Source organism: Helicoverpa armigera, chromosome 17 (genome assembly GCF_030705265.1).
Source record: "Helicoverpa armigera isolate CAAS_96S chromosome 17, ASM3070526v1, whole genome shotgun sequence".
Lineage (NCBI taxonomy): Eukaryota > Metazoa > Arthropoda > Insecta > Lepidoptera > Noctuidae > Helicoverpa > Helicoverpa armigera.
In genome coordinates this window covers 8,061,719-8,087,590 of record NC_087136.1, presented here as the reverse complement: position 1 = coordinate 8,087,590, position 25,872 = coordinate 8,061,719, and the positions used below count along the sequence as shown (strand labels likewise).

General features: G+C 37.7%; 2 protein-coding genes across 2 annotated transcripts in view; one reads left to right on the top strand and one right to left on the bottom strand.

Annotated features, from left to right (window-relative positions):
* LOC110384279 (mortality factor 4-like protein 1) overlaps nt 1-25,872 on the bottom strand; it is a 185,841-nt gene that overhangs the window by 107,054 nt on the left and 52,915 nt on the right. The window lies entirely within an intron of this gene.
* On the top strand, nt 494-25,872 carry LOC110384255 (uncharacterized). The gene is made up of 2 exons (XM_021345454.3): nt 494-607; nt 24,765-25,872. Exon 2 carries the CDS (start codon nt 24,766-24,768, stop codon nt 25,768-25,770), a length of 1,005 nt encoding a protein of 334 aa, XP_021201129.3. The 5' UTR covers nt 494-607; nt 24,765; the 3' UTR covers nt 25,771-25,872.

The following is a 25,872-nucleotide window of genomic DNA, read 5'->3' as shown; positions in this document are numbered from 1 at the left end:
ATACACCTTCCAATCGTCCTTGCTATCGTTCTTTCTGCCCTTAAAAAGCGATATATTCCCAATAAAGGTCCTCAGAAACCGAATGATCAAAGAAAAAAACAGCCATGCCTCTTTAATTTTATTTGTTAATTAGATGTCCATTAGGTACTTATTGCATTCTAATTAACTTTTAATCAAGCTGCAAATAAATATCAAACTCACCACTAAAAACAATTTCAATATTCTTCAACAGCCATTTAAAGTTGATTCATAAATAATTTTCCACTTAAATGTAAGCTTATAAAGAGATCAACTTACGCTATCATCCTATTTTACATACCTAATAAACCTATCTACGTACTGTTCAACTTAAGAACGCGGTAACTACCATTTCTGTTGCCCACTTACAGCTGACCAAAGCTTCTTGGAATGGGAAGAAAAGAAGTAGGAATGAAGCTGATTGGTTCCCTGGACCCGCCCAGCCGTGGCCCCGCCTACCGTGCTGGGCGGCTGTCGCTAAATCCTGGAGTCAGAGCCAGTATGCACGCAGTAGTCGAAGAGAACGCACCGTAAAGTTGTGGGTTACCCTATCCTAGTTTACGTGAGTCGGCGCTGTTGGAGAAAACAGGTGTGTATGACTGTTTTTTTGCTTTTTTTGTGGAATTTAAATGGTTGAATTTATAAATCCCTTTTTCTATGATTTTTTAAAGATTGTTTTGTACTGAATTTAAAAGCTACACTATCAGTTTGGATAGTTAAAGTGGCACTGCAAAAGTTTCGCCATCAAAAGTGTCGCATAAAAAGAGTTTTCTGCATTGCTTAATCGGTTACGTTTACCACTTATCGATTAAGTACCATCTTCCCTTGAAACAAAGGTCAGGTCATGCAGCTGTTTTCGTATATTTTTCCCATTGAATATGGAAAAAAACTGCCTACATCATACTTAGTTGCTTTTTGTAAAGTTCGCTCATTAACAGCGCTTTTAGAAGTTCTTCAAGTTTGCTAGGTATTCGTTTCTTTGTTTATTTTATCAAGACCCACTTTATTTGGGAACATGTTTTAATTGGTTAAGTCGCATCCTATGAAGATAATGCATAATTCCTCTATTTGGGGCCTTACTGTAAAGTATATTTTTAAATGATAGTGTGAACAATAATTTGTATAAGAACATAATATATCTCTCAACGTAGGTACGTGTACGATCGGATTTAGTGGAAATATATTTTTCATTTTTCACAGCTAAAAGTTGTGGCAGGTAATTCCTATTTTCCCGGTAATCGGATTTGATTTGGTTTATCATATGCAAACAAAAATCCGCTTATGCCTGTTATGCTATAATCCTCAACTTATTCTATTTAGCAATTCTATTTAAAAAAATCTTAATTCTTTAAAACTTAACCGTTTATATCCGTTTTCTTTTAATGAGAGCGTTATTATAATCTTCTTTATATCCAAGCTATAATGTTTGATATATTTTATACGGAATGGAAAATGTAACTGAAAAAGGTCTGAAAGTAAGTAAATGACAAGCACCGAATTATGCCGAAAAAGGCTCCAAAAAGATTAAAGTTTCTTTTTTAATTTGGACAGCTCATGGTTGGGCTGTGTTGTTGAACATCCCAACTAAGTTTACATACAAAAAGTTAACAAATAAATTATTATTATAAAATAAATTAATTAGTTCCATATTTTTGCCGCTAACGCACTCTTAACGTTTTTTTATTAACTTTCAATAATCCCCTTAATAAAATGTTTTTCTGCTAAATAAATATTAATTCCTAAAACAAAAATCCGTGTGCCATTATCAAATATGCACGCAGCAAAAACTATCTACAGACCTAGTATAATAATAGAGCGAACATCGGCCGTTTCATATTTTTGCTCTTTACACTTAAAACTTTTTTATACACTTCCATAAACAGCCACAAAATATTTTTTACCGACTTAAAAAAATAATTCCTAAAACAAAAAATCAGTGTGCCATTATCAAATATTCACGCAGCTAAAACCATAGACCTAGTATAATAATAGATTGAACATCGGCCGCCAAGCGTCGCCGTCGCCGTGAAAAAGGGGGGAAATGCACAATTAAATTATTAAGTGACAGCTGTGTGAGACCGCGGTAGCGCGGTTAGTGAGGGCGGACAGTCGCGGTTCGATTCCCGGCTCGGGAATATAATCGTGTATTTTTTTGGATGAAGGTATTTTTGATTTGTGTTAATTGGTGTGAGTTTTTGATGTGTGTTTAAGATGTTAATGAGTGTTAAGCATTTTCTGTAGTTTAGGCAACAGTTTTCCTTTTATTCAGTGTAACATTGTAGTGTAACATTGTATTGTATTGTAGGTATCTATTTTAACGAGTGTTTAAAAAAGTACATCTTGGCATTTGGATAGCGTTATTTATACAATAATGTCTACGGAGTACAATATAAAATGGTATCAATAATTTCAATTAACTGACAGATCCGTGAAACTCGATATCTATTACAAATTCTTTTGTCAAACATTGAAGGGGGGAAAAAGTGAAGTTACGTGTAAAACGAAGCGGGACTTTTCTACTTATTTTCTGAAGTCTCCGGGGAAGTTTTTTTCCATATTTTTTGTCCTCGTTCACAATGGTTCCGACGTTGCTTCTCATTTTACAATTAGGCTTTTCAATTCCGTCTGCATAATGTATCATGGACGCTGAAAAGATTTCGATATTTTTAAAAGTTATAATGTTTGAATAAGTCGTGCTTATTACAAAAAAGATACTTCTTTATTTTACGGGAATAAGTACTTAAGAGGCTCAGCAGTTTCCTTTTGTGGTATGTTTTTGGCTAACTATGGAATAACTTTGGAAGATTGTGTCACTACTTAGTCATATTAGACAGTTGTCTCTAGGAAAATTCGTATGTCATCATCATCATCATCATCTCAGCCATAGGACGTCCACTGCTGAACATAGGCCTTAGATATCCACAGTAATGTATGTAATATGTAGTTCGTATGTAAAAGCATTAAATTAGAATTATTCAATACAAATGAGTAATTTAATATTTTTAATAAAAAATATTTGCCATCTAGCCACACACGCCATCATTAATCAACCAATCAAATACAGACTTAACAAAACACAATCGCCGAAGCGCTTCACATGCTACTCCCCGCGGTATTAACATCAACAAGAGATAAAAATTAGATCGGACAGTATGCAAATGAAGCCCACGGGTAAAATGCTAATTTCCGTGGGAGAGCCCGTCAAACTTTTTAATCTCATGTGACGTCATCCCCCCGTTCCCCCCCCCCCATACGACACTGTTGTCAGAGGGATGATTGAAAGCACCTCATTTGTGTTTTTATTACTTTTTAATTTTTCCCATTTTCTCGAGTGGTCTGTCTATCCGAAGTTTGGTTTTTTAGTCTATTTTGACATAATTTGCTTTGCGTCGGGTCGACAGCGAAATTTGCTTCGATTATGGGTATTATTAGTCTTTGGATTTACTTACATGATGTATCCGTTAAATACTTTATCAGAAAATGGTTTTGGGACAGGCTTTTTCATAAATATTTATCAATATGCCACTATTTTTCTGTACCTAAGTAGGTACAGGCCACAGGCTCTTATCTGATTAGCTCGATTTCATAACGATAGGTAGGTAAGTGCTTTTGCTTGAGATAATCTCACTTTGATTAAAAATCAATCAAGCTAGGTATTCAGAAACAAAACCCTTAAATTCAATTACTTGCAACCGAGCGGAATGAATGCACAGAATCAGTGAATGCACCCCTTACATCGCGACCCTGTCAATTTTATAACCAAAAGACTTTTAATACAATTGTCACATCGTAAATTAAATCTTATTTCTATAATGTTAAGGGTTTTATCGATGGTAAATTACGTTGTGTTATAAGTTGCGTATCGTGTGTCATATTATCTGATACAGATGTCAGTGGCAGCCATTGTGTGACGAGTATTGTCTATGGTTGTGACCTGTCTTCTGTTGCTTTATATGTTCATATGGTACATTGTTATATAGCACAGATTTCGATTGTAACATAACGTAACGGTAAAGTAACTCTAAATTAAATCACATGTGTGACAGAATTATTGAATAAAAGTACCTATATTACGATTAATTTTGGTGAAAAACCTTCAGCAGTTATTGTGCAAATTTTTGTAACCACTTAGGTTTAAGAAGGACCCAACAAATAAAATAAGAATAAAATGTCTGTGTTGTTTCGTGCGACGGATATAATAAAATATTGTGAAATTGCATTTACGCGGTTTTTCATGGTCACCCATTAATTTGATGATTTGATAAGGTAATTTGGAGTTGCACTAACATTAACGTTAACTGAGTTTACTGAGTAATTATTGTATGTTGTATTTTTAACAAAATTTGAGATGTAGATAATTGCGCTGATTGGAGAGTAAAGTTATTTTATACTAATTTTATTTTACTATCCTGTAAATATGAATATTCACTCTTCATATTTACTCAAATTGAAATACAACTCATCACATAAATAGGGTGAACGTGCAAATTGTCGTCCGCATGACATTTCGCCGGCGGCCGCGAGCACACCGCGACGAATCGCGCTCGTTACGTCAATTATCACCACGCTGACATTTGTGGCTTGGGGACAGAAGTGACGTTACTGACATTACGAGACCCTTTCTGATGCCCTGAGGAAATGAAAGCAAGAAATCTAGAAGCATAGTTCATATATAGGTATATTATTGTGCCCCAGCAGTGCCCAGCACAGCGAAAGACCTACTTGAAGCCACTGATATAGCCGTGTCCGTGGTGAACTACGGGACCTCTAAAGTTTAGGACCTTCTCGCGGTTTCACACTCGTCCCTAAAAATTTTCAAAAATCCCTTTCATACCTAAATCTTTGTCTGATTTGTGTTTTGAAGAACTTATAGTTTTTTTCACACCGCGACGGATCGCGCTCGTTACGTCAATTAACACCACGCTGACATTTGTAGCTTGGGGACATAACCGCTGTTACTGACATTACAAGACCCTTTCTGATGCCCTGTGGAAATGAAAGAAAGAAATCTTGAAGAATAGTATAATTTTTATCTTTTTAGGAGCGATAGAATACTTATTCTGCTTTAATCACCACAAATAACGCTGCACCTTCTGTTCTGCCCAATGTGCCTCACACCTACACAGCGAAAGACCTACTTGCCGTCACTGATATTGCCGTGCGCAATCTAAAGTTAACCACCTCGCGGTTTCACACTCGTGACTCGTCCCTAAGAATTTTCAAAAATACATTATACCTATACCTTTATCTTTGACTGATTTGTGTTTTGAAGAACTTCCATATTATTAAAAAATTTTCACACCGCGATGGATCGCGCTCGTTACGTCAATTATCACCACACTGACATTTGTAGCTTGGGGACAGAAGTGGCGTTACTGACATTACAAGACCCTTTCTGATGCCCTGAGGAAGTATAAGAAATCTTATAGTATAGTTTTTGCTATATTATTTAGCCGGGACCCAATTTACCGCAATTTATCGTGCCTTCCGAAACTCACCGCCCACCCGTCCACGGTCCAACTGTGCCAAGCACTGCTTTACATTATGGTTGATTGATCCATGTGACTGTAAGTTAACCAAGAGCATCTCCTTTTATTCTTTAAAGCATCAGCCAGGTATTATGATCCGTTTCAGCTTTATTATCTACGAGCTATATTAATATCTAATATCATCATCTCATTCCTAAGAATTTCCAAAATCCCTTTTAGGAGTTGTCCTTTGCGTAGGTATGCTTCACAAAATATTCAATGTTATTGCCGTTTTTTGTGATATCATGAAGAACGTGAATATAAAAGTGACTTGTATGACGTAACTTGGTAAACCCAGACAGAAGGCTGCACCAACTCTATTACAAATGACTTGACAGCCAAACGATACGTTAACACACATTAAAATTGCATTACAAGCCGTGACAAGGCCCACATGTGTTAAATCACACAGTAGCTTGTTACCATTCTCGGGGCATAACCCACCCCTGCTAAATACGGGTTACAACTAATATCATTATTACTGTGGGGTTGAAATCATTCACCATTCACCCCTCATGTGTTAAGGCAAGTTTAGACAATATATGCGGTTATTGTTTCCAATATAATCGATGCAAGTTGATAAGAGAATGCAACAAGATTTTTTAGATACTCCTAGGGATGCAAGAACACATTTTTTTCGTCTATATGGCCATTCCTCTTACCAAAAACAAACAAGGAGTAGCTGCAGTTTCAAATGTTTTTTTTATTTCTTTTTTAATAACTTGATGAACTTGAACTTGTGATAGACACCTATTGCCTTAACATTGTGTCTACAGTGTGATTAAAAAAAAATATTTAATACAAATTCATATTTATTTTTTGTGGTTGTCTGCTCATATGTGTGGTACAATACCAATACGTGTGCACAGACCCTTACTAATTCGCCTACACCTAATAATTTAAGTTCGATGAACGTTGACGTTTTGACGAATGTAATCATTGTGTGGCATATGTATGGGAGAGTCATGTTGCAACCGCAGATGTTGGTCAGTTTATTGAATAGGTACCTATGTGGTGTCATATGATTCCGGTAGTTAGAATGGCAGATGGAGGAATGTATTTATATGGTACAAAAGTAATTTTATGTAGTTAAGGAACTAGTTAGTTAAAGAATAAAAATTTCAATATGTAACAATGGCGTCCACGGCCGATTTCGGCCACGGCGGCTGTTTTCATTTAAGGAGATCAGCCAGCTGCGCAGGACATATTATAGTGCACAAGCATTTGCGCAGACACAGGTGGACTCACTATTCCTTCACTCCCATAACCCGATGGGACGGGTTCAATATGTAATTTTATGTAAGTACAGTACATCGATTTTAGGTGTTCGATCCATTAGGAACATAATATGCCTTTGCATCAAGCATGCATGTTTAGGCTAAACCTTTAACGATCCGTCGGGAGTTCAAAGATTTGATCAAAGTCAGTTTTTTTTTTCAAATAGGCCTATGAAAGCTCTTTCGAAATGTCAAACTAGTTGCACGATTCCAAAGAGTTGGTCTCATTTTATGGTAGTGAAAAAAATATACTTACTTTCAAACCGACCGTTCTAATTTCACTGGATATCTTTTAAAAACAATTAAAACATAATGAAAAGTATCCGGTTTGTTAGTCTGTCATTAATTAGTATTGAGCCAGCGGTGGCTGACATCAATTCCTCCCCTTTGATTACCTCAGCCGCGCTGAAATGTTCTTTTGAACAAATAAAACTTTTCAAACGTCGATGACGATGAGGCCTGTTCAAGTAATTGACGTTTTATATCTAACTTTTACTTTAAGTATTATTTTAGAATGTTTTAATATAAGGGGATAGAAAATTAAAGAGCTTAGGCACTTTAGGGCTACCGAGCGGTTAGGTTTTAAAGTAGGAAGTACACCCTAGCCAAAATTGATATGACATAGGAGTGGAGGCAATGTTTTTTTTAATAACAATACAAACTTGCAAAAGATTCGGCTGAGAACTTAGCACCACTTCATGAAAACATATTGGAAATAAGTACTTACCTACATATCATCAGGTTGGCTATCATCCTTCTGCCCATATCTCTAAACTTAACCAAAGACCAACGTTTTATTTGTACAGCAATCCGGCAATATGTAGGAAAATAACAATAAAAAAATTAATAAAACAACCAACATCACAATCAAATTCAAATAAGGAACCCTTTCAATTTTACAACCGAACTTCTTGCAACAGGATATGTCTCAATAAAGCGGCCATATTGTTTTCGCCGGATTAATGGCGGGAGCCGGCGCGTCTCAACGGCCCCGGCGAAAAGAATACCGCTAATTAATCAAAAGTCGCCTTCCCTTGATTTCCATGGAGAGTTTTTCCATAGACTTATTACCTCCCGCGAAGTTTATCCACTAATGGTCTCCTTTGTAAAGCTGTTTTGGATTGAATTTTTGTTTTTTGTCTCGACGAATCTATTGTGGTCTGAGGGCCTGTAGAAAGTTTTAATCCGTTGCTTATTTTGTTTGCTTAGATGTTGACGAGAATTTTAGGGTGGTTTCGGTGTTTGATATTGCACGGTTTCTTCAATATCTATCCTGATCCATTAAGAATTCATGATTCATATGACTGGTGTTCTGTATACAATTTGTATGTAGTCTAAGGAGACAAATCAATTGAAAGGGGCCTTTGAAATAGTATCGTGTGATGATAAACTTGTCTGATTATTTATTAACACAAAAAGTAAAACTTATTATCAAAACAACCTAAAACATAAATAATATATGTACACAAACTGTTTAAGTAAACATCAGCACTGCCTGAATTATGAAATAGCTGATTTATAACCAAAATGGCGACGACAAACCAAGAATATTGCCTTAGCATACGTCACCGCAAACTTACCTCTTCGCGGCGCCTTTATTAATAAAACCAGAGATTTATGCGCCAAGTTTTTAATATTTATGGCGCAGCAATAAATTCTTGGCGACGAGTCGGGGGATAGGGTTGATTATTTTCGCGCTAGGGGAGGATCAACAAGTAAAGATTGTTATTTTCTTACGATTATTTCTTGAAACGTAAACATAATAAAAGACTATAAGTACCTAAGTATAAAGTTCAGGATGTACCACTAATGGTAACAGGTCGGTTTGTGAAAAAATGAGTACCTATACCTATGTAATTTTTCATAGAGTACCTATCGATGAAATAGGCCAATTCTTATTGAGCAATCTGGGCGTCACAAGTCACATTGCTACGCAATGAAAAGAAATTATCATTCATCATTGTAATCATTGTAATATTTAGATAGACGACAAACAAAACCGCACCATCAAAATCATACCTCAACAAAAGCCCAACACCTAAAGATCAACTTCCATAACCCTTTGTCAGTCCAATAAATCATGTCACATTGAAATCTAGCCAAGGCACGAGGCACGAGGCTCGAGGCACAATGCGTAGTGTGTAAGATACAGGGAGATTAATCACATCACATTGAAATCTAGCACAAGGCACGAGGCACAAGGCACAAGACACAAGGCTCGAGGCTCGAGGCATAGTGACTGACCTACAGCGATATAAATCACATCACATTGAAATCTAGCACAAGGCACAAGGTTCGAGGCGTGAGGCAGGAGGCATAGTGAGTAAGGTACAGGGAGATAAATCAACATTAAACAGCATACGTCAGCCGCGGGCACTCGCGTCTGTCTTAAGAACCCGCTCCCATTACATTAAATTAATATCTGAACGATGTCGCCTTGTGTTGGGCAGACGAGTGACAGAAGGTTAGGGTCCATCTGTCTGTAGTAAGAGGACATAAGTTACCTTTAGGATTGGAATTAAAAATACTGGTGTTCTTGTAGACATATTGTGGACTTTTAATAGACTTTGCCGAGTCTCCGAAGTTGGCTAGTGAATTGATGGTAGTCAAAATCTATCTCTTGGTAATAAAATATTACCAAGCTAATTTCGAAAAGGCTAATTTTGGACGAGCAAAATTATTTGAAGGATCTGTATTGTACCTGCTTTATGTACAGTTTATTGCATTTACTTATCTACAAAGTAAAATAAATATGTACATAGGTTAGCACCACGGCTAAATTAAGCATAAAAGTTACCTAGCAGAATCACTAATCACAACCCTTCTATCATTTCTCTACACAGTGGTTAAAATCACGTTATTTACGGTAGACAAAAGCCGAGAGGGGTGTCCAAGAGACGGGGGGAGGAGGTTCGGATTAAGATTTACTCCAGATATTTGCAGATGAGATTTGAAGGTATTCACAATTGTCGCTTTCAAGGCATCCCTATTGTCTGCGAGCGACGCTAATTTTGCTCAAAGACTGATTGTTATTTTATGATTTAAATGTTTGATGAAATATGGAATGGCGAATCGTCTTTTGTCTAGTTACGAATATGCGATTGAAGAGGTATTTATAGATAGATAGATAGATAGATATTCTTTATTAGGTACACCAATGATACATTTTTGATCTTAAACTAGGTAGTTAAAGTAGGTGACATAATGGGCGGTCTTATCGCTAAGAGCGATCTCTTCCAGACAACCTTAGGATGGATTGAGACGAGAAGGAAAAGATTATATATGGTAGGCAGTAAGGCAAAGTGTTATTAATACCTATTTAAAAAGCCTTACCGATGGTCTTAATTAAAATACGGAGAAAATAATGGAACATCGAAATAGTTATAATTAAATCAATTTATTTTATGGTCGCCATCAAATCTGAATCCATTAAGTACTTGTAACTCGAGATGCAGCTATAAAACTCTTCACTGTATGACACTACAGACAGAAAATTGCACTCGATGCATCTTGCAGTATGTTGTAGCCTGGGTGACATGTAGCACTGTTGTAGTCTTGTCGTAGCAATTCGTAGCACTTACGTAGTATAGTTATCTTGTAGTTATATATAGTGTAAAAAGATGCAACGATTTTTCTTCTAGTTTATACTCCATTTGGTAATAAGCTATTTGAAGAACTCTGATATGGAAAGCATGTACCTTATAACATAGACAGAATATTGGATTTCTTTTTATCGTGCTGCATTAGATATTTTAGTTTGGTTCCCTTAGAAATATAAGATTTAAATCCATCTCTTTCACAGTTGGTGGTATATTGAGTATGCTATTTAAAGCTCGCAGCCATTTTAAAGCGGTATTATGATGGTGTTCTTTCATGTATGATGTGTGCAGTAGCGCCCCCTGGTGTTTACATCTTATGATTTTCCGAGTGGGGTGAAAAAAACTGAGTATTTTTAAATAGGTGTAGTGGCTTCGAACTGACAAAAAAAAATACCTTATATGTTTTTGCCTCGTTCTAGAACCACATTATAATGTAACAATTCTTGTAATTACCTGTTACAAATCTATGTACCTATATTAGTTCGTCTCATAAAAAATTGTATCCTAAGTTTTTCTTTGTCTATACTAATATTATAAAGAGGAAAACTTTGTTTGTTTGTTTGGTTGTAATGAATAGGCTCAAAAACTACTGGACAGTTTTTAAAAATTGTTTCACCATTCGAAAGCTACATTATCCACGAGTAACATAGGCTATATTTTATCCCGGTAAAGACAGTAGTTACCACGGGACGCGGGTGAAACTGCGGGAAAACGGCTAGTTTTACATAAAACAAATTATCATGCCAGTTATAATACTTTTCCGTTGATATATAACCTTAAACTGAAGCTATATTTTAGTGTGCTTTCCATCTACATCCGAGCTACATCGCATCCGAACTGCGACAATAGCGCGTGACGTTACGGGAAGCGGTAGACGCATTGTTTGTCGCGCGGTAACGCGGTGCCGCCGTATGTGACTGTCGTTTGAATTTAACTGTGTGAGGTTGTTAACCGACTTACCGAAAAGAAGAGGTTTTCAATTTGAATTTGTTTTTTGTAAAACTGACAAAATATTCGAAATGACTCGGGTACCTAAATAAATGATATTTAATTAAGGGACCATAAAAAGCTGTTGCAGTGTCCAAAGTTCGGATTTTCCACATAGTTACATGAGTATTCCCTGTAGGTACGATCCGAACTGCAACAATAGCGCGTGACGTCACGGGAAGCGGTAGACGCATTGTTTGTCGCGCGGTGACGCGAGTGAGACATGGCCTTATGTGACTGTCATACGTTTGAATTTAATTGTTTGTGAATTTTGGAACATTGTAATTGTACGATGATTGCAAAAGTGACAAATTATGATTTTTCATCTGTGGAAAAGCTGTTTCACGGGCTAATTACATAAAATCGACCGAATATGATCCGCATTTTCTTTATGTGAAGTTTTTCATGGCAAGATAATTTTATCGAATTTGAATTACACACCCAGCAAGATTTCCTTTTACAGCAGAAAATTATGTTACTTTCTGCGGATTACAATAACTGATATTTCAGTGGTTTTACAATAAGTGATTGAATTTTGACATGAGTTTTATATAAATTATAACTTACTTAGGTACCTACGGCAAACAAATTCAAATCGAAAAACACAGGATGTATCGGACTATAAAACATCATTCTGTCATTTCAGTCCTAAAAAAACCCTTTCCACTCTAAATTCAAACGTAAAAATCATTACAGACTCTTTTATACGTTCTATGAATGCGTGTCTATTTCCACATGGTATGAACAATGCGCTTCAACTGTTTCCCGCGTCGCCGGCCGCCATTGTCGCGGCGCGTCATCCGTAGGGACCAGGGCTTAGGATGTAGGTTGACTGTTTGTAGGATACTGGGTGGATGGTAGGTAGATTGGTGCCGTAGTGATGTTGAAATCTGTCAATAGATTGTAGTAACTTTAAGTAAGTACCTACAGCGCAAAATATGTAATTAGAAAGGAATGCGAGTTTTCCTATTCTGCATTTATATGTTGAGTTTACCTGCTGCGGGAACTGATTAGCGCATCTGGTTAAAAGTATCCTATGTTTTTGGTCTATTTTCATAATCTGCGTATGTAGCTTATTTCGTTCTTGAGGAACAAACATCCAAATATACCCACAATCTTTTACAGCGAGTATTTTAAAAGCCAACTGATGATTCAAAAACAGCAATATCGTTGTTATATTATAAACAAAAATACTTCCACAAAAACGATTTATACGTTGACAAATGTTATATACGTATGAACGTTACGGAACCATTAGTACGTACCTATTTGAATACGTTTCCAGCAGACACATTGTAGAATTGTGAAGTGACGTGGGTATATCTCGCAGGAATCATTCAGCGGATAAAATGAGACGTTTAGACTGAACGAATAAGGAACATACATTATGTGGGTTTTGATGGTTGGTTTTTTAATAAATATCGATTTACCACATTAATAATAATTAATATACATAGTAGTAGTAGGTATGTCGGGAGTAAATAAAGCTTTGGGTGAGTATAAAGAGTCGAATAAAGCTTTGGGTGAGAGAGATATAAAGAGTATGACATTTCATGAATATCACTTTTTCCAATAAGTATCTAGTGTAAACAGTATTTTAGGCTGAACTCGAAATATATCCATCAATTTATACCTAATGTGTCACATTTTCAACCAATTATCAATTGATTGTCATTATTAGGCTATTGTTGGGCTGCTAAATATTTTCAGATTAATAAACCAAGTATTTCATGAATCTTTCATATGCGGAACGTCTTTTAATTTAGTCAAATATGAGTGGGTAGACAGGTAAGTCCCCCTAAGCAAACCAAGTCTCAATTTCGTTCCCAATGTTTGCTCATTAGATTTGCTGCGGTTGTAGACTTCGCGTTTTAGCTAGGCGTATAGGGCAAAGTGATGTTGAAAATTACTTTCAAGCTATGATAAAGCTAAGAAAATAAGTATTTTCTATTAATGTCTTATCGTGTTATGTCGTAATAGCTGTTCTACGCGGTTCCACTCGCATCCCGAGGTACCACCTACTTACTGCACCCGTATAAAAACGTACCATAGGGAATCGAATTCTAAAACCCAGTTGTACCATTTAACTATAACTACATATTATTCGTATATTAGTCGTATACTTGCCACCCATTGGTCAAATCGACGATTTGATAACTGAAAATGGTTCGATTAATTATCTTTAAATGGTGCAAATTACCGTATGAGATTACTTGAAGGGTTATTATAATACATAATGTCTTTCTTTGGTATTATTTATTACACGTAACGAACAAGAATCATTCAGTAGCACCTACCTACAGATTATTCCCGATAATTCAGCTACCCAAACCGATTTTCGCCAACCATATTCCTTACTCGAATGATCACGATTCACGATACTTACGCGTCTCACTCGGCGCGTACAATTTAAATACCGAAGTGGGTTTGCGTGTTACATCTATCAGAATTGGGTGACACGACAGTGATAGAAAATATAGTAGAAGAGCACTATAACTTATTAATAGCCACTTATAACCCATCGACTAATTAAATCATTACATAAAAATCCTTCGTAATATTGCTTCATTCAATAGCACCTCCATATTTATATTACTTCAGATAATTCAGCTACCCAAACCGATTTTCGCTCACATATTCCTCACTCGAATGATCATGATACGCGTCTCACTCGGCGCGTACAATTTAAATACCGAAGTGGGTTTGCGTGTTAGGTACATCTATTAGAATTCGGTGACAGAAAATATAGTAGAAGAGCAGACATAGAATCGACTTATAACTTATTTATAGCCACTTATAACCCATCGACTAATTAAATCATTACATAAAAAATCCTTCGTAATATTGCTTCATTCAATAGCACCTTCATATTTATATTACTTCAGATAATTCAGCTACCCAAACCGATTTTCGCCAACCATATTCCTCACTCGAATGATCGCGATACGCGTCTCACTCGGCGCGTACAATTTAAATACCGAAGTGGGTTTGCGTGTAACATCTATCAGAATTCGGTGACACGACAGTGACAGAAAATGTAGTAGTAGAGCAGACAGAATCGACTTATAACTTATTAATAGCCACTTATATAACAGTCTACGCGCGACCGCGTAAGCGATCGGGCGCAGAAATAATGGCTGCGCAAGTAATAAAGTGTACACAGTGCAATATAGTCATTAATGAGTTATTATGTTTTACACAAAACAAAATAGACGTTATGGATGAAGAAAGTTTAATAAGAATAATAGTGAGTGCGTTTTCTGGTGCAGAAATAAATGAGGCTAAAAATCTGCTGTTCAATTCGGTTTCTACTACTACCCGCAATATCTCGAGACGTAAGAACAAGGAGCAAAAGGATATCGAAGATATCATATGCCTCTTCAAGAGCACTGATCCTGATAAAACTCCTATCTTCGTAGCTAGGGAGTTGCAAAAATTACCGCCGGTAACATTCGACCATGTCGACGTAACGAGATTGTTAAAAGATATCGTTCTATTGCAATCAGAAATCAGGAATATGAAAGAAACTTATGCTACGATTGATTATGTCAATGAATTAAAGACCAATGGAGATGCTGGATGTAATCAGTCCATAAACAAGAATTGTGATTTGTCGTCACAACAATTACAAAATGTAATATTTACGCAAGATTTATGCGTCGAGCGCGCTTTGAGTGACAACGGCGTGACCTTGAACGACGAAGCGCGGCGCGCGAGCCAGGAGGTCCCGCCCCCAAGCGCAGGTGTTTGCGCAAAAGTACAAAATTTGTCTACTGCGCATGCACGTGCAGATGTTGATGTATTAAAGGCAACCAATATTATTTCGAAAGAACAAAATGTTATAAAACAAAATTTAAATGAAAATGTGTCACCGGACATATACAGTACTGATGATTATAATAAAAATAAAATGTCTATGGCGGATGTGGTTCGTCAAGGTGGCGCCTGGAAGGTGGCAGATCCTGATCAGGAATGGAAGGAGTTTCAGCGGCGCAAACTGCGAAATAGACAAGATGGAGTTAAGGGCAAGGCAGCCATCGGGCCAGACGATAAATTTAAGCCGGCTGAAATAAAAATATCCTTGTTTTTGACCAATGTACATAAAGATACTTCTGAGAATGATGTCACCGAATACATAATGTCCAAAACAAAACAAAAGATATCTCTGCAAAAGATTAATATGAAAACAGAAAAACCATATAATGCCTATAAAATAATTGTAAATAGAAATGCATTAGATATATTTTTAAATAATGAAATCTGGCCCGACGGAGTCATCTGTCGGCGATTCAGACCTTATAGACCTATCGTGCAGAACGGAGAACAGATTTAATATTTGATTATGGATATACACGACACGAATTTCATATCGTTCAATTGCAAAAATGTAAAACGATCAGTTGATGGAATCAAGGAACTGTGCGACTTCGCTGATATCATAGCCCTACAAGAAACGTGGCTTATGCCACATGATCTACCTTTTCTTGATACTATTCACGTGGACTTTGGCAGTACCGGTACATCGGCGGTTGACACAACAGCTGGCATCGTGAGAGGCAGGCCGTACGGCGGGGTGGCGTTGTTGTGGCGCAAGTCAGTGTTTCAGAATGTGTCAGTGATTCCCTGTGTAAATCCGCGAATCGCAGCAATCCGTATTTCGTTAAATGATCGATCTGTGTTAGTGTTAAGTGTATATATGCCCGTCGATTGTAGTGAGAACTTACCCGAGTTTACGGACTGTTTAGGCGCAATTAGTGCAATCATACAGGACAGCAATGTAGAGTCAGTATTTGTATTGGGGGATTTTAACGCACATCCCGGTGAACGTTTTTGTGATGAGCTCCTAAGCTTTTCACGCGAGCAAAGGTGGACATGTGTGGATCTAAATCATCACAATTTGCAAGGTACTTTTACTTTCATTAGTGAAGCACATAATAGTAAAAGGTGGTTAGACCACTGTATTGTTACTCAGGCAGCTGCTATCTGTATTACAGTGTAATTTAAATATAGTATTGCATAAAACTCAATTAAAAACATCACCATGTAATAAAGTACACTGGGGTAATAGAAATGGATCTCAAATTAATAAATTTAAAAATATATGTAATGCTAAGTTAAAATATGTAGATTTCCCGATAGAATTTCAATCTTGTAGTGGTAAACATTGTAATTTATATAGTCATAAGCAAATTATAGATAAAATGTATATAAATGTAGTAAATATTTTATGTGACGCTGCACGTTTCTCTTACGTAACAAATAAGGGTAGACGTAAAAAGCTGCTGGCTGGTTGGAATAAACATGTGAGCGAGGCTTACAGGAATGCTAGGCTAAAGTTCAACATATGGGCATCTTGTGGTAAACCAAGTAACTCGGAAACGTTTACTGAAATGACACAGGCACGTAAAGAATTTAAAAGTAAATTAAAGTGGTGTCAGAACCACCAGGAACAAATCAAGATGGATATTTTAGCTAAGCACCATTCAAAGTCCGATTTTAAAAATTTTTGGAAATGTACGAATAATAGCAACACTAAGCCTAGTATTCCTGTAAGTATCGATGGCGTCTCTAGTCCCAAAGAAATAGCCAATTTATTTAAAGACTATTATTCCATTAAGTCTCCGCTGGGTCCGCCATGCCGGGATGATGTCGCCTGTCATACTGATATTACAACAATGGTGCTTTCAAAAGATGTCAAAATTGCTATAAAGAAGATGACAGGAGGTAAGTCCCCCGGTCATGACGGACTCAGTGTCGAACACTTGAGACACGCTGGCGACCATCTACCTCGAGTGCTTGCCATGTTGTTTAATATGTGCATAAGTCACGGATACCTTCCCCACGGATTGATGCAGACACTGGTGGTACCAATAGCTAAGAACAGGACAGGAGACATGGCAGATAAGACCAATTACAGGCCAATTTCTTTAGCGACTATCGTTGCCAAGGTACTTGACAGTGTGCTCAACTCTTATTTTTCTAAGTACATACAACTGCACGACGCTCAGTTCGGGTTTCGAGCTGGGTTGTCCACAGAGACAGCGATATTTAGTTTGAAACACACTGTCAAGTATTACACGGATAGACGAACTCCCGTCTATGCCTGTTTCCTGGACCTGAGTAAAGCATTTGACTTAGTGTCATACGATGTTTTGTGGCAGAAGTTAGCAAGTTCTGGAGTGCCACCAGAGTTGGCATCAATCCTGAGGTACTGGTATCTCAATCAAGAGAATCGTGTGAAGTGGGCGGGTGAACTTTCGGATGCGAGCAGGTTGGAATGTGGGGTGCGGCAGGGAGGTTTGAGCTCACCCCTACTCTTCAACCTGTACGTAAACGCCCTGGTTGAGGAGCTCAGCGGCATGCATGTCGGCTGCTATGTTGATGGTGTTTGTTGTAACAACTTCAGCTATGCGGACGACATGGTGCTGCTGGCCCCCTCAATCGGAGCTCTCCGGAAGTTGCTCGCAGCTTGTGAGTCTTTTGTGGCTTCACACGGACTTATATATAATGTGAAAAAGACTGTTTACATGGTTTTTAAATCGGGTCCCAAAAGTCCACCAGTACAGCCACTTCACCTGAACGGTGAAGAGTTATCTAGAGTGTACCAATTTAAATACCTTGGACATTGGGTCACCGATGACTTGAAAGATGATGTCGATATGGAGAGGGAACGCAGATCATTGTCAGTTCGGGCGAATATGTTGGCACGCAGATTCTCCCGTTGTACAGACGCAGTTAAAATTACATTATTTAAAGCGTATTGTACATCACTGTACACGGGAGCTCTGTGGGCTAACTATACTCAGAGAACATACAATGCTCTGCGGGTCCAATTTAATAACGCGTTCAGGGCGCTGTTGCGGCTTCCACGTTTCTGTAGCGCATCAGCAATGTTTGCTGTTGCGCACACAGATGGCTTTGCAGCTATATGGCGTAAAAAGACCGCATCCTTCATTAGTCGGTTGCGTGGAAGTCGCCACAGCATCTTGAATGCTATAGCCAGTAGAAACGACTGCCCACTAATGTGGAAATTAGTGCAGAGGACTAAGTCCCTGCTTACTATTATATATTAATTGTATTGTGTACCTAATGTATGGATCTCAGTTATCTGAATAAAGAAGTTTATTATTATTATAACCCATCGACTAATTAAATCATTACATAAAAAATCCTTCGTAATATTGCTTCATTCAATAGCACCTCCATATTTATGTTATTTCGCCAACCATATTCCTCACTCGAATGATCACGATACGCGTCTCACTCGGCGCGTACAATTTAAATACCGAAGTGGGTTTGCGTGTTACGTCTATCGGAATGCAGTGACACGCTGTCGAATACGATACTCCCTGTACGACCGCCATTTTTTATTCCAATTCCAAATTTGAAATTTGAAAATAGTGGAATATCGGGTGTGTGTGAGAGTTGCAATTGTTTTTTTTTTTGTTTAGTTAGGTTTAGGTCGGAGTTTTGCAGTTAATCAGTTTAATATGTACCTGATAGAATTATTAAAATAATTGGAAACTATAAAATCTGCAATGACTGGAACTGATGTTTTCGAGTTTCGATTGAGTCATAACAATTAGTGTATTTTTTTTCAAATAAAGTGAAAATGTTAAAAATACATACTGGAGAATTTTAAGCAGTGACAAGCAAGAAATACAGCTGCATTTACCAGATAGATGACTTCTGCTGCAATTTTAATATGAAAGTATCGCATACAAAATGTGCGCATGAAAGGCCGATAAAAACACATCATTTCCATACGTGACAAGTTTTATTGTGAAAGAAAATATAAAAAAAATGCTTTACCGTAGTCGGCGCATTGAGCGCTGTGTTGTCTACGCCGTAGCGGCGTAGCATCGTAGCGTTGTAGCACGTACCTTTATTGCCTACGACACAAAGAAACCGCGCTACGCGGCTTTGAATAGCAAATACTGGGATGTATGAAGCAGGCCTTTGGAAAATGGATGTGGTGTACACTTTGTTTTTTGAGCATTGAAAGGAAATATGATTTCTGAAAATGAAAATGCTACATGTTTGCAATGATTTTAAAACATCGTTTCAATATAAGAGCTGACTATAATAACATACTTTTCTTTTGCAAACCATTTTTTAAAATAATTTAGGAATTTTCAAATTATATTCAGTAACAAAAACACTTTAAAAAAAGGAGATTACACTGACTTAACAAATTATTTTTTGTGTTTTCCATTTTAGTACGACAGAAAAAATCACGGAAATGATATTTTATTTATCTTGAACATTATTAAGCACATTAAATTCTCTTCCTAACTTCGTGTCATTTGCTTTGACGGAATGTAAACGTCGGCGCGGCATTGTGTCGCGATACGATAACGCTTTATTATTATTAGCTGCGAGTTGCGGGGAAGCTGGAGGCAGTAACAAAAACATCGTGTTATAAGTAAAATATATTTATTTTTAAAGGTACAATTTTATTACGCAAAGTCAGAAGATTTTCTACGGTTAAAAGATGAAAAGTTTGTTCAGAAGTGTAGTTAAAAAATAAATTATTATTAATAGAGCAAAGAAAGATATTTGATTGGTTCAACAAAATTCTTGAAAAAGCGAAGAATGGAATTTGTCCCACAACTGTTTCGCTTGTCAGATTGTGTTTTTAAGGAATGTAAAAACAGAAACTTTCAAAGTATATAGCGTAAATCGACATTATATCAATATCAGCCTTCTCAACATAGTGTGACAATAACAATTTGCGTATATTTAACGGCGTCTTTGATTAAGCGGCGGGAAGTCGCGAGCTCATTAATATTACTCGTACACTGTACACACAATTAACAGATTTCACACGCGTGTGGGGAGCAAGTTTATACACAGACATTTGGGATACGTTTTTGATGATGACAGAATCAAAGCGTTCCTCTCAAATACATTGAAAGATATCGAATACTTTAGTATGAAATTTTTGTTAAAATACACGAAATATCAAACCTCAAAGTAAGAATGTTTAAGTTCACATCTATTTACACATACATAAGAAAATCGTGTTAGTTTCACTACTAATAACTGAAGAATGGCTAATAGTAATGGCATGGGATAGATTTTATCACCATCCGACTACGGGAAGTAAATATCTCGGGACGCGGGTGAAACCGCGAGCGGTAGCTAGTATGTTATATGTAATTACAATTTTGAATCATCTTTTGAACAACATCCAAGTGATAACCTTATTCCTGTACTTTAACAATGAAAACAATTTTTGCACGTTATTTCAAAAATACCATCACACATTATTATCAAAAAAAAGTCCTAACAGCAAGCAATCGTTCATTCAAGCGTCATTACATTCATTCGTTCGTAATACAGTCCTTATCTGTAGATGGATCTGGTTAGGAAATTGGGTACATTCAGCTTTCAGCTCGACTGGGCTGCTTGATTAGTGTGCCGAAGTTCCGGGTTCGATCATACCGCATAATGGATATATTTTTTTTCTGGCAATTTTGTGGGACTGGTGATGAAATATTGGGTGCATTTCTGTGTCTGCATAATATCACATTATGATTTCCAGCTATTATTATTTGGTATCTTCGCGACTATTCTATCGCGACAATAATGTGCCAATTTTATTGTAATACCTACCTATTACTATGTAACTACTTACCAAATGTTCTACACAATGTTCTTGAATAAATACATAGAAAGTTATAAATGCACTTCGAGGTACTTTTTGGGAAGGTATTCCAAGGTATCAAGTATGTAAGTGGCCTTTTACTGCTCTCACAGTAATACGGCATGACTGATCTATCTATCTGTACCAATATCACCTGATTTCTGTGCAAGTCCTGTATACCTTTTATTCCCTTCTTTGATCACCACTGCTTTTCAGGATTGTGCGTGTTATTTTTTTGTATTTCCAAATTGCGGTATAAGATATAACCACAGAGTAAAAGCAGTACGAGTCTGCCAGTCATTAAACAAACACACGTTTTGTTTTTATTCCTGAATGAAAACCAGTGGCGGACTTCTAAAAAGAGACGCGTTTGCCTATCGCTTGAAAAAACATAAAAATACAAAAAAATCCTTTCAAAGTTTCAATATTTCGTGTTTTTTGTGTGTTTAATGGTTTCGAAAAATATGAATTTTTTTAGAAAAGCTTTCAATGCGTTTATGTTGCAATATTATCTGTGTGTGAACAGACAAATACAAAAATAGTACAAACTTGAAGTTCTTTGTAATTGTGCTAAATCTGAAAGTCGAACCATTTTTTCATAAACTTATATTTTATTTCGGTGACAAAACATCATCACCTGTCCAGCCTTTCTATAAAAAAACAATTACCCCGAAACACGTGACCATTCAATAAACCCATCATAAAGGAATTAATCCTTCGAACAATGAGGCAGCAATAAATCATACGTCTTTCCAAGCGCACTTGTCGGGATAATCTGTGAGTTTTAAAGCCGTCATCGGCTTAGCACCCCTCCCCCCCGCCACCCTGGCACCCCCTCTCCCCGTCGGAGGCACTTCACGTGCGTTTTGACGCGATTATCATACCCCGCCGGTATCTGAGCGCAATATTGTTTGCGGCATTCAGATGAGAAGGTTTGGATGCGGTTTTGTACCTGTTAGGTTGTACATGGTCTTTTTTTTTTAACGACGTAAAAAATCATCAAATGACCCCTCCCGCTGTGGGTTAGCAGCGGTGAGGGAGTGTCAGACTCTTACTGACTAAAAGCCGTCGTGTTCCGTCGTAGGCCTTCTTATGTGCTAGGGCCGCGGTACCTCTTTCGAACAACCCGCAGCAGGTTGTACATGGTCTAGAGCTGACATTTAGTTATTCGTTTTTATTATTTGATGATTTGTAGGTGGGTAATTCTAGTAGATAGGTACTTTACTATATTTTCCTTACACACATAGATTGCTTCGTGTATTGACTTTTCATGACCGACAGGAAAAATATAGACAACATTGCATACAAAATTCATGATATTTATTTACCACTTTCTTAAAATCGAATATTTGTATTTAAACCCTTACAATTAACATTAAACGAAATTGTATTTTATCAACTTACTCGATTAAAAAAATGCCCTGCACCAACATTACCGCATCCACCACCTTCCTACATCCGGCCGCTTCTTTCACCGCCCGCGGAGCGGTTTTTGAATCTGCTTCCTTTGTGACGGTTTTAATATGGAAATTAACGTTCGCTGCCGTGTGACGAGACACCTCCACAACCATATTATTTACCATATCTTCATCAACCTTATCACAAAGACATAGAGTAGCATTTCCATTGTACTTACCTGATTTTAAAAAAGTGGTTTTACCACTGAACGTTGGGCGAATTTGTCGCTAAAATCCACGCGGAGCTGTGAGCCGCCTAATTGAATTTTTTATGTACTTTCACAATGGCTTTGGATTTTTTTTCCGCTGTGAATTCGTTTTAATTCGTGTTAACGTGATAGTTATATTTGTTCTAGTTTAAAACCGATTTGTAAATAAAAAAATATTGTAATCTATCTATGCTGTCATAATTTTAATGATTGGTAATCGGATCGGTGGTTTAATCCACTGGCTTTAGCTGTCCAGTCCTTCTTCATTCTTCATTTTAGTTTTCACGAACCCTAAAAACGTTCCTATTTATAATGTAAATTAATCTCCTTTCGCGGCCACAAGTAACTCTTTAAACATTTTTGTACAAAACCAAATCCACCATCCCACAAAACACACAAAAAGTATCAAATCCTCAGTCCCACATTAAAAACGTTAGCACCATTTAAACGCAGACTTATCCCTCCCATATTTGCTCATCGTCGCGTACCTAAGATTCACGCTTCGTATCAACTGTTTGAATAGAGATACACCACTCCAAATATATTGTGAACCATCTCCCTTCCCCACCTACGTACGTTATTGTGGTACAAATCCGATATATCGCTTTCACTTCAAACTCACTGATATGGTAATGTGACATTTAATTCCTGTGCCACCCTTATTAGAATCCTTTGTTGTTGATTCAATAGTGAAGGGCTATGATTCACGGATTTCAAATTAATATGCTGACTGTAGTGAAGGTGGTGATCGGATTCATTTGTTTTCGCATGCATACACTTTGAATATTGTTAACTTAAACTTTAAGTACGCTGAGATTGGAAAGGTTTGCAGCCAATATTCAAAATATCAGTGAAATTCAAGGAAATCTCACTGCTCCGTTTAAAAAAGAGTTAAAAATTATACACCGTCGGCGGTCCACAGAAAAAAGTAAACCAAAAACAAATCCGCAACGAGCTATCGGAATGCGGATGTATCGTCATTCGAATATTGCCAATAAAACACCGATGAGCTGAAAAATCGATGTGGACAGACGAACCGACATCGACACCGCGAATGTAGAACGTCACTATATCACTCGCGACGGCACTGGGAGTTTGAATTTGAAATATTTTGTGTTATAGAGATATTTTGATGGTGGTTTGTGACGTCACGTTGCGCGACGGTTGTTAGTTAGCGCACTCGTAATTAATAGTTGTGTTAACAGTATCGTTTTACGCTGCTACTGTTTCTATACGACAGCTTTTTTTGGGCTTTCATTGCCTACTATAAATATATAACTTAAACTATCTACATAGTTTTTATGTTTTCTGGTCGAGATGGTTAAGCAAATAAGAAGGTTTTTAACCATCTTCTCACGTAGTGTTCTATAAGATAATTTTCCTCACACACCAAGACAGTTTCAAAGATACGAATTCCGTCTCCCATCTGTAGCAGACAAAGCATATCCTCAGTACTTCGCAGTGGGTATCTCATCAACACAAATGCAGTACTTAGACATAATAGCGTCGGACTCATTGTTCGTGGACTGACGAGAACGCGATAATCACCGGCCGACTGCCACTGTCTCGTTCACTCGTTCTGCACTCACGCTTAGCCGAGATTGAAGCTTTTATACAACACGATTTTGTTTCTGGATAAGCGTTTTCAGGAGTTAGATAGAATCTCCGGTAGTGATTAAAAGTAAAATTTGATAGGGGAGGAAATCGGCGCGTGAATTGATCTTGTCGTTGAGAAGAAAATGTTGCTACTTATTGTAGGGAAAATCAGGGATGGCAAAAAAATGCCGTTACCACTAATTCTGACTAAGGCAACAATTATTTCTCTACAGTCTACATCATCGATAACACCCCAGCAATAACAATAACAGAGTCTGTAAATATTTCGCAAATATCGTACTCCCGTCGTGTCGCACCGTATAAAGTGCTTCAACCACCCCTCATTCAAGTGCATCGCATCTCATTCACATCACGTTCCCCGGCAGCGAACACTCGCTCATTTGCGAATTGATTTACATTCTAACATGTATACTTTTGTTGCAGCATGAGTTCCGTGCAAGAGGAGAAGGTTCCGAGCGAGGGACCAAACAAAACCCATGTTCGGGAACTTAGGAACACAGAACTGGTCTCCCGCCTTCTAGCTGCCACACCGCCGTACCTCTACAGCGCTTTACCGCTTCAACCACATGCGTTCTTCTTCAGCGAAATGCTGCGGTCATTCGTCAACGCACGTCACGGTTGCAGGCCACCCCATTACCACCGTCGCTTTAAGCGCCGCACGCACAAATATTTCGCTGAAAACGAGAACGATTGGCGACGCGAGTGGCCCAAACATGAAGAAGAGAAGAAAGAGCCGGAGACACGACCAGAAGTGCCTTTGGAGCTCACTGTTGACAAGCATTCAAGGGTACGTGAACCATCGCCAAGGAGATTGTCACCTAAGGCTGAACAAGTTAAGCCGAGCAGTAGCCCTGGCCCACCAGGAAGGCAGTCTTCTTATGTAGATGTTGGAACAGAAGAACTACCAAAACCTTCTCCTTGCGTTGGACGAGGCCCAGAGGCTGCATCAGTGCCACAGTCAAACCTAATTCTCCCACCCCCACCGCCTATGTGGTACCCACCCCTCTACAACCCTAACGGTTTTGGAGTGGACCCGTTAAACTTCTTCATAGATTTGCGCGTATCTGGTCACATTTATGACAGAAAGCGCGCTTTAGCTGAAGGAGTGGAGAATCAAGAGACGAGGGAGGAGCCTGGTTTAGATAAGAGGCTTGGTCGAGACTTCGGTCAGCGGCCTCGGCATCTGTCGGCTTTCTCCGTGCCTGTTCGATCAGGCAGCATTCCCGCAGAGTCAGAAAAGTATTTCGATCACTCCGCATCCAAGCCTGCTGGCAAAGTAAACGGCACTTCATATATCATGAGGAATTTGAAACGCGTGTATGAAGATCTCCATAATTTGCAAGACGTGAAAGAAAATGCCAAAATGAGCAAAAGTGATGATACCAAAGCCGAATCGTCAGATGTCGACGATGATGATATTATAGATTAAAATTTAACTAAAATCTATTCAAATTGTATAGCTTCTTAATAAATCATTATGTAAATATTGTTGGTTAAACTTAGATTTCTAATTGGTCTTAAATAAAGAAGA

Coding starts and splice junctions, on each gene's coding strand:
- LOC110384255 (XM_021345454.3), top strand. CDS start 24,766: ATGAGTTCCGTGCAAGAGGAGAAGGTTCCGAGCGAGGGACCAAACAAA.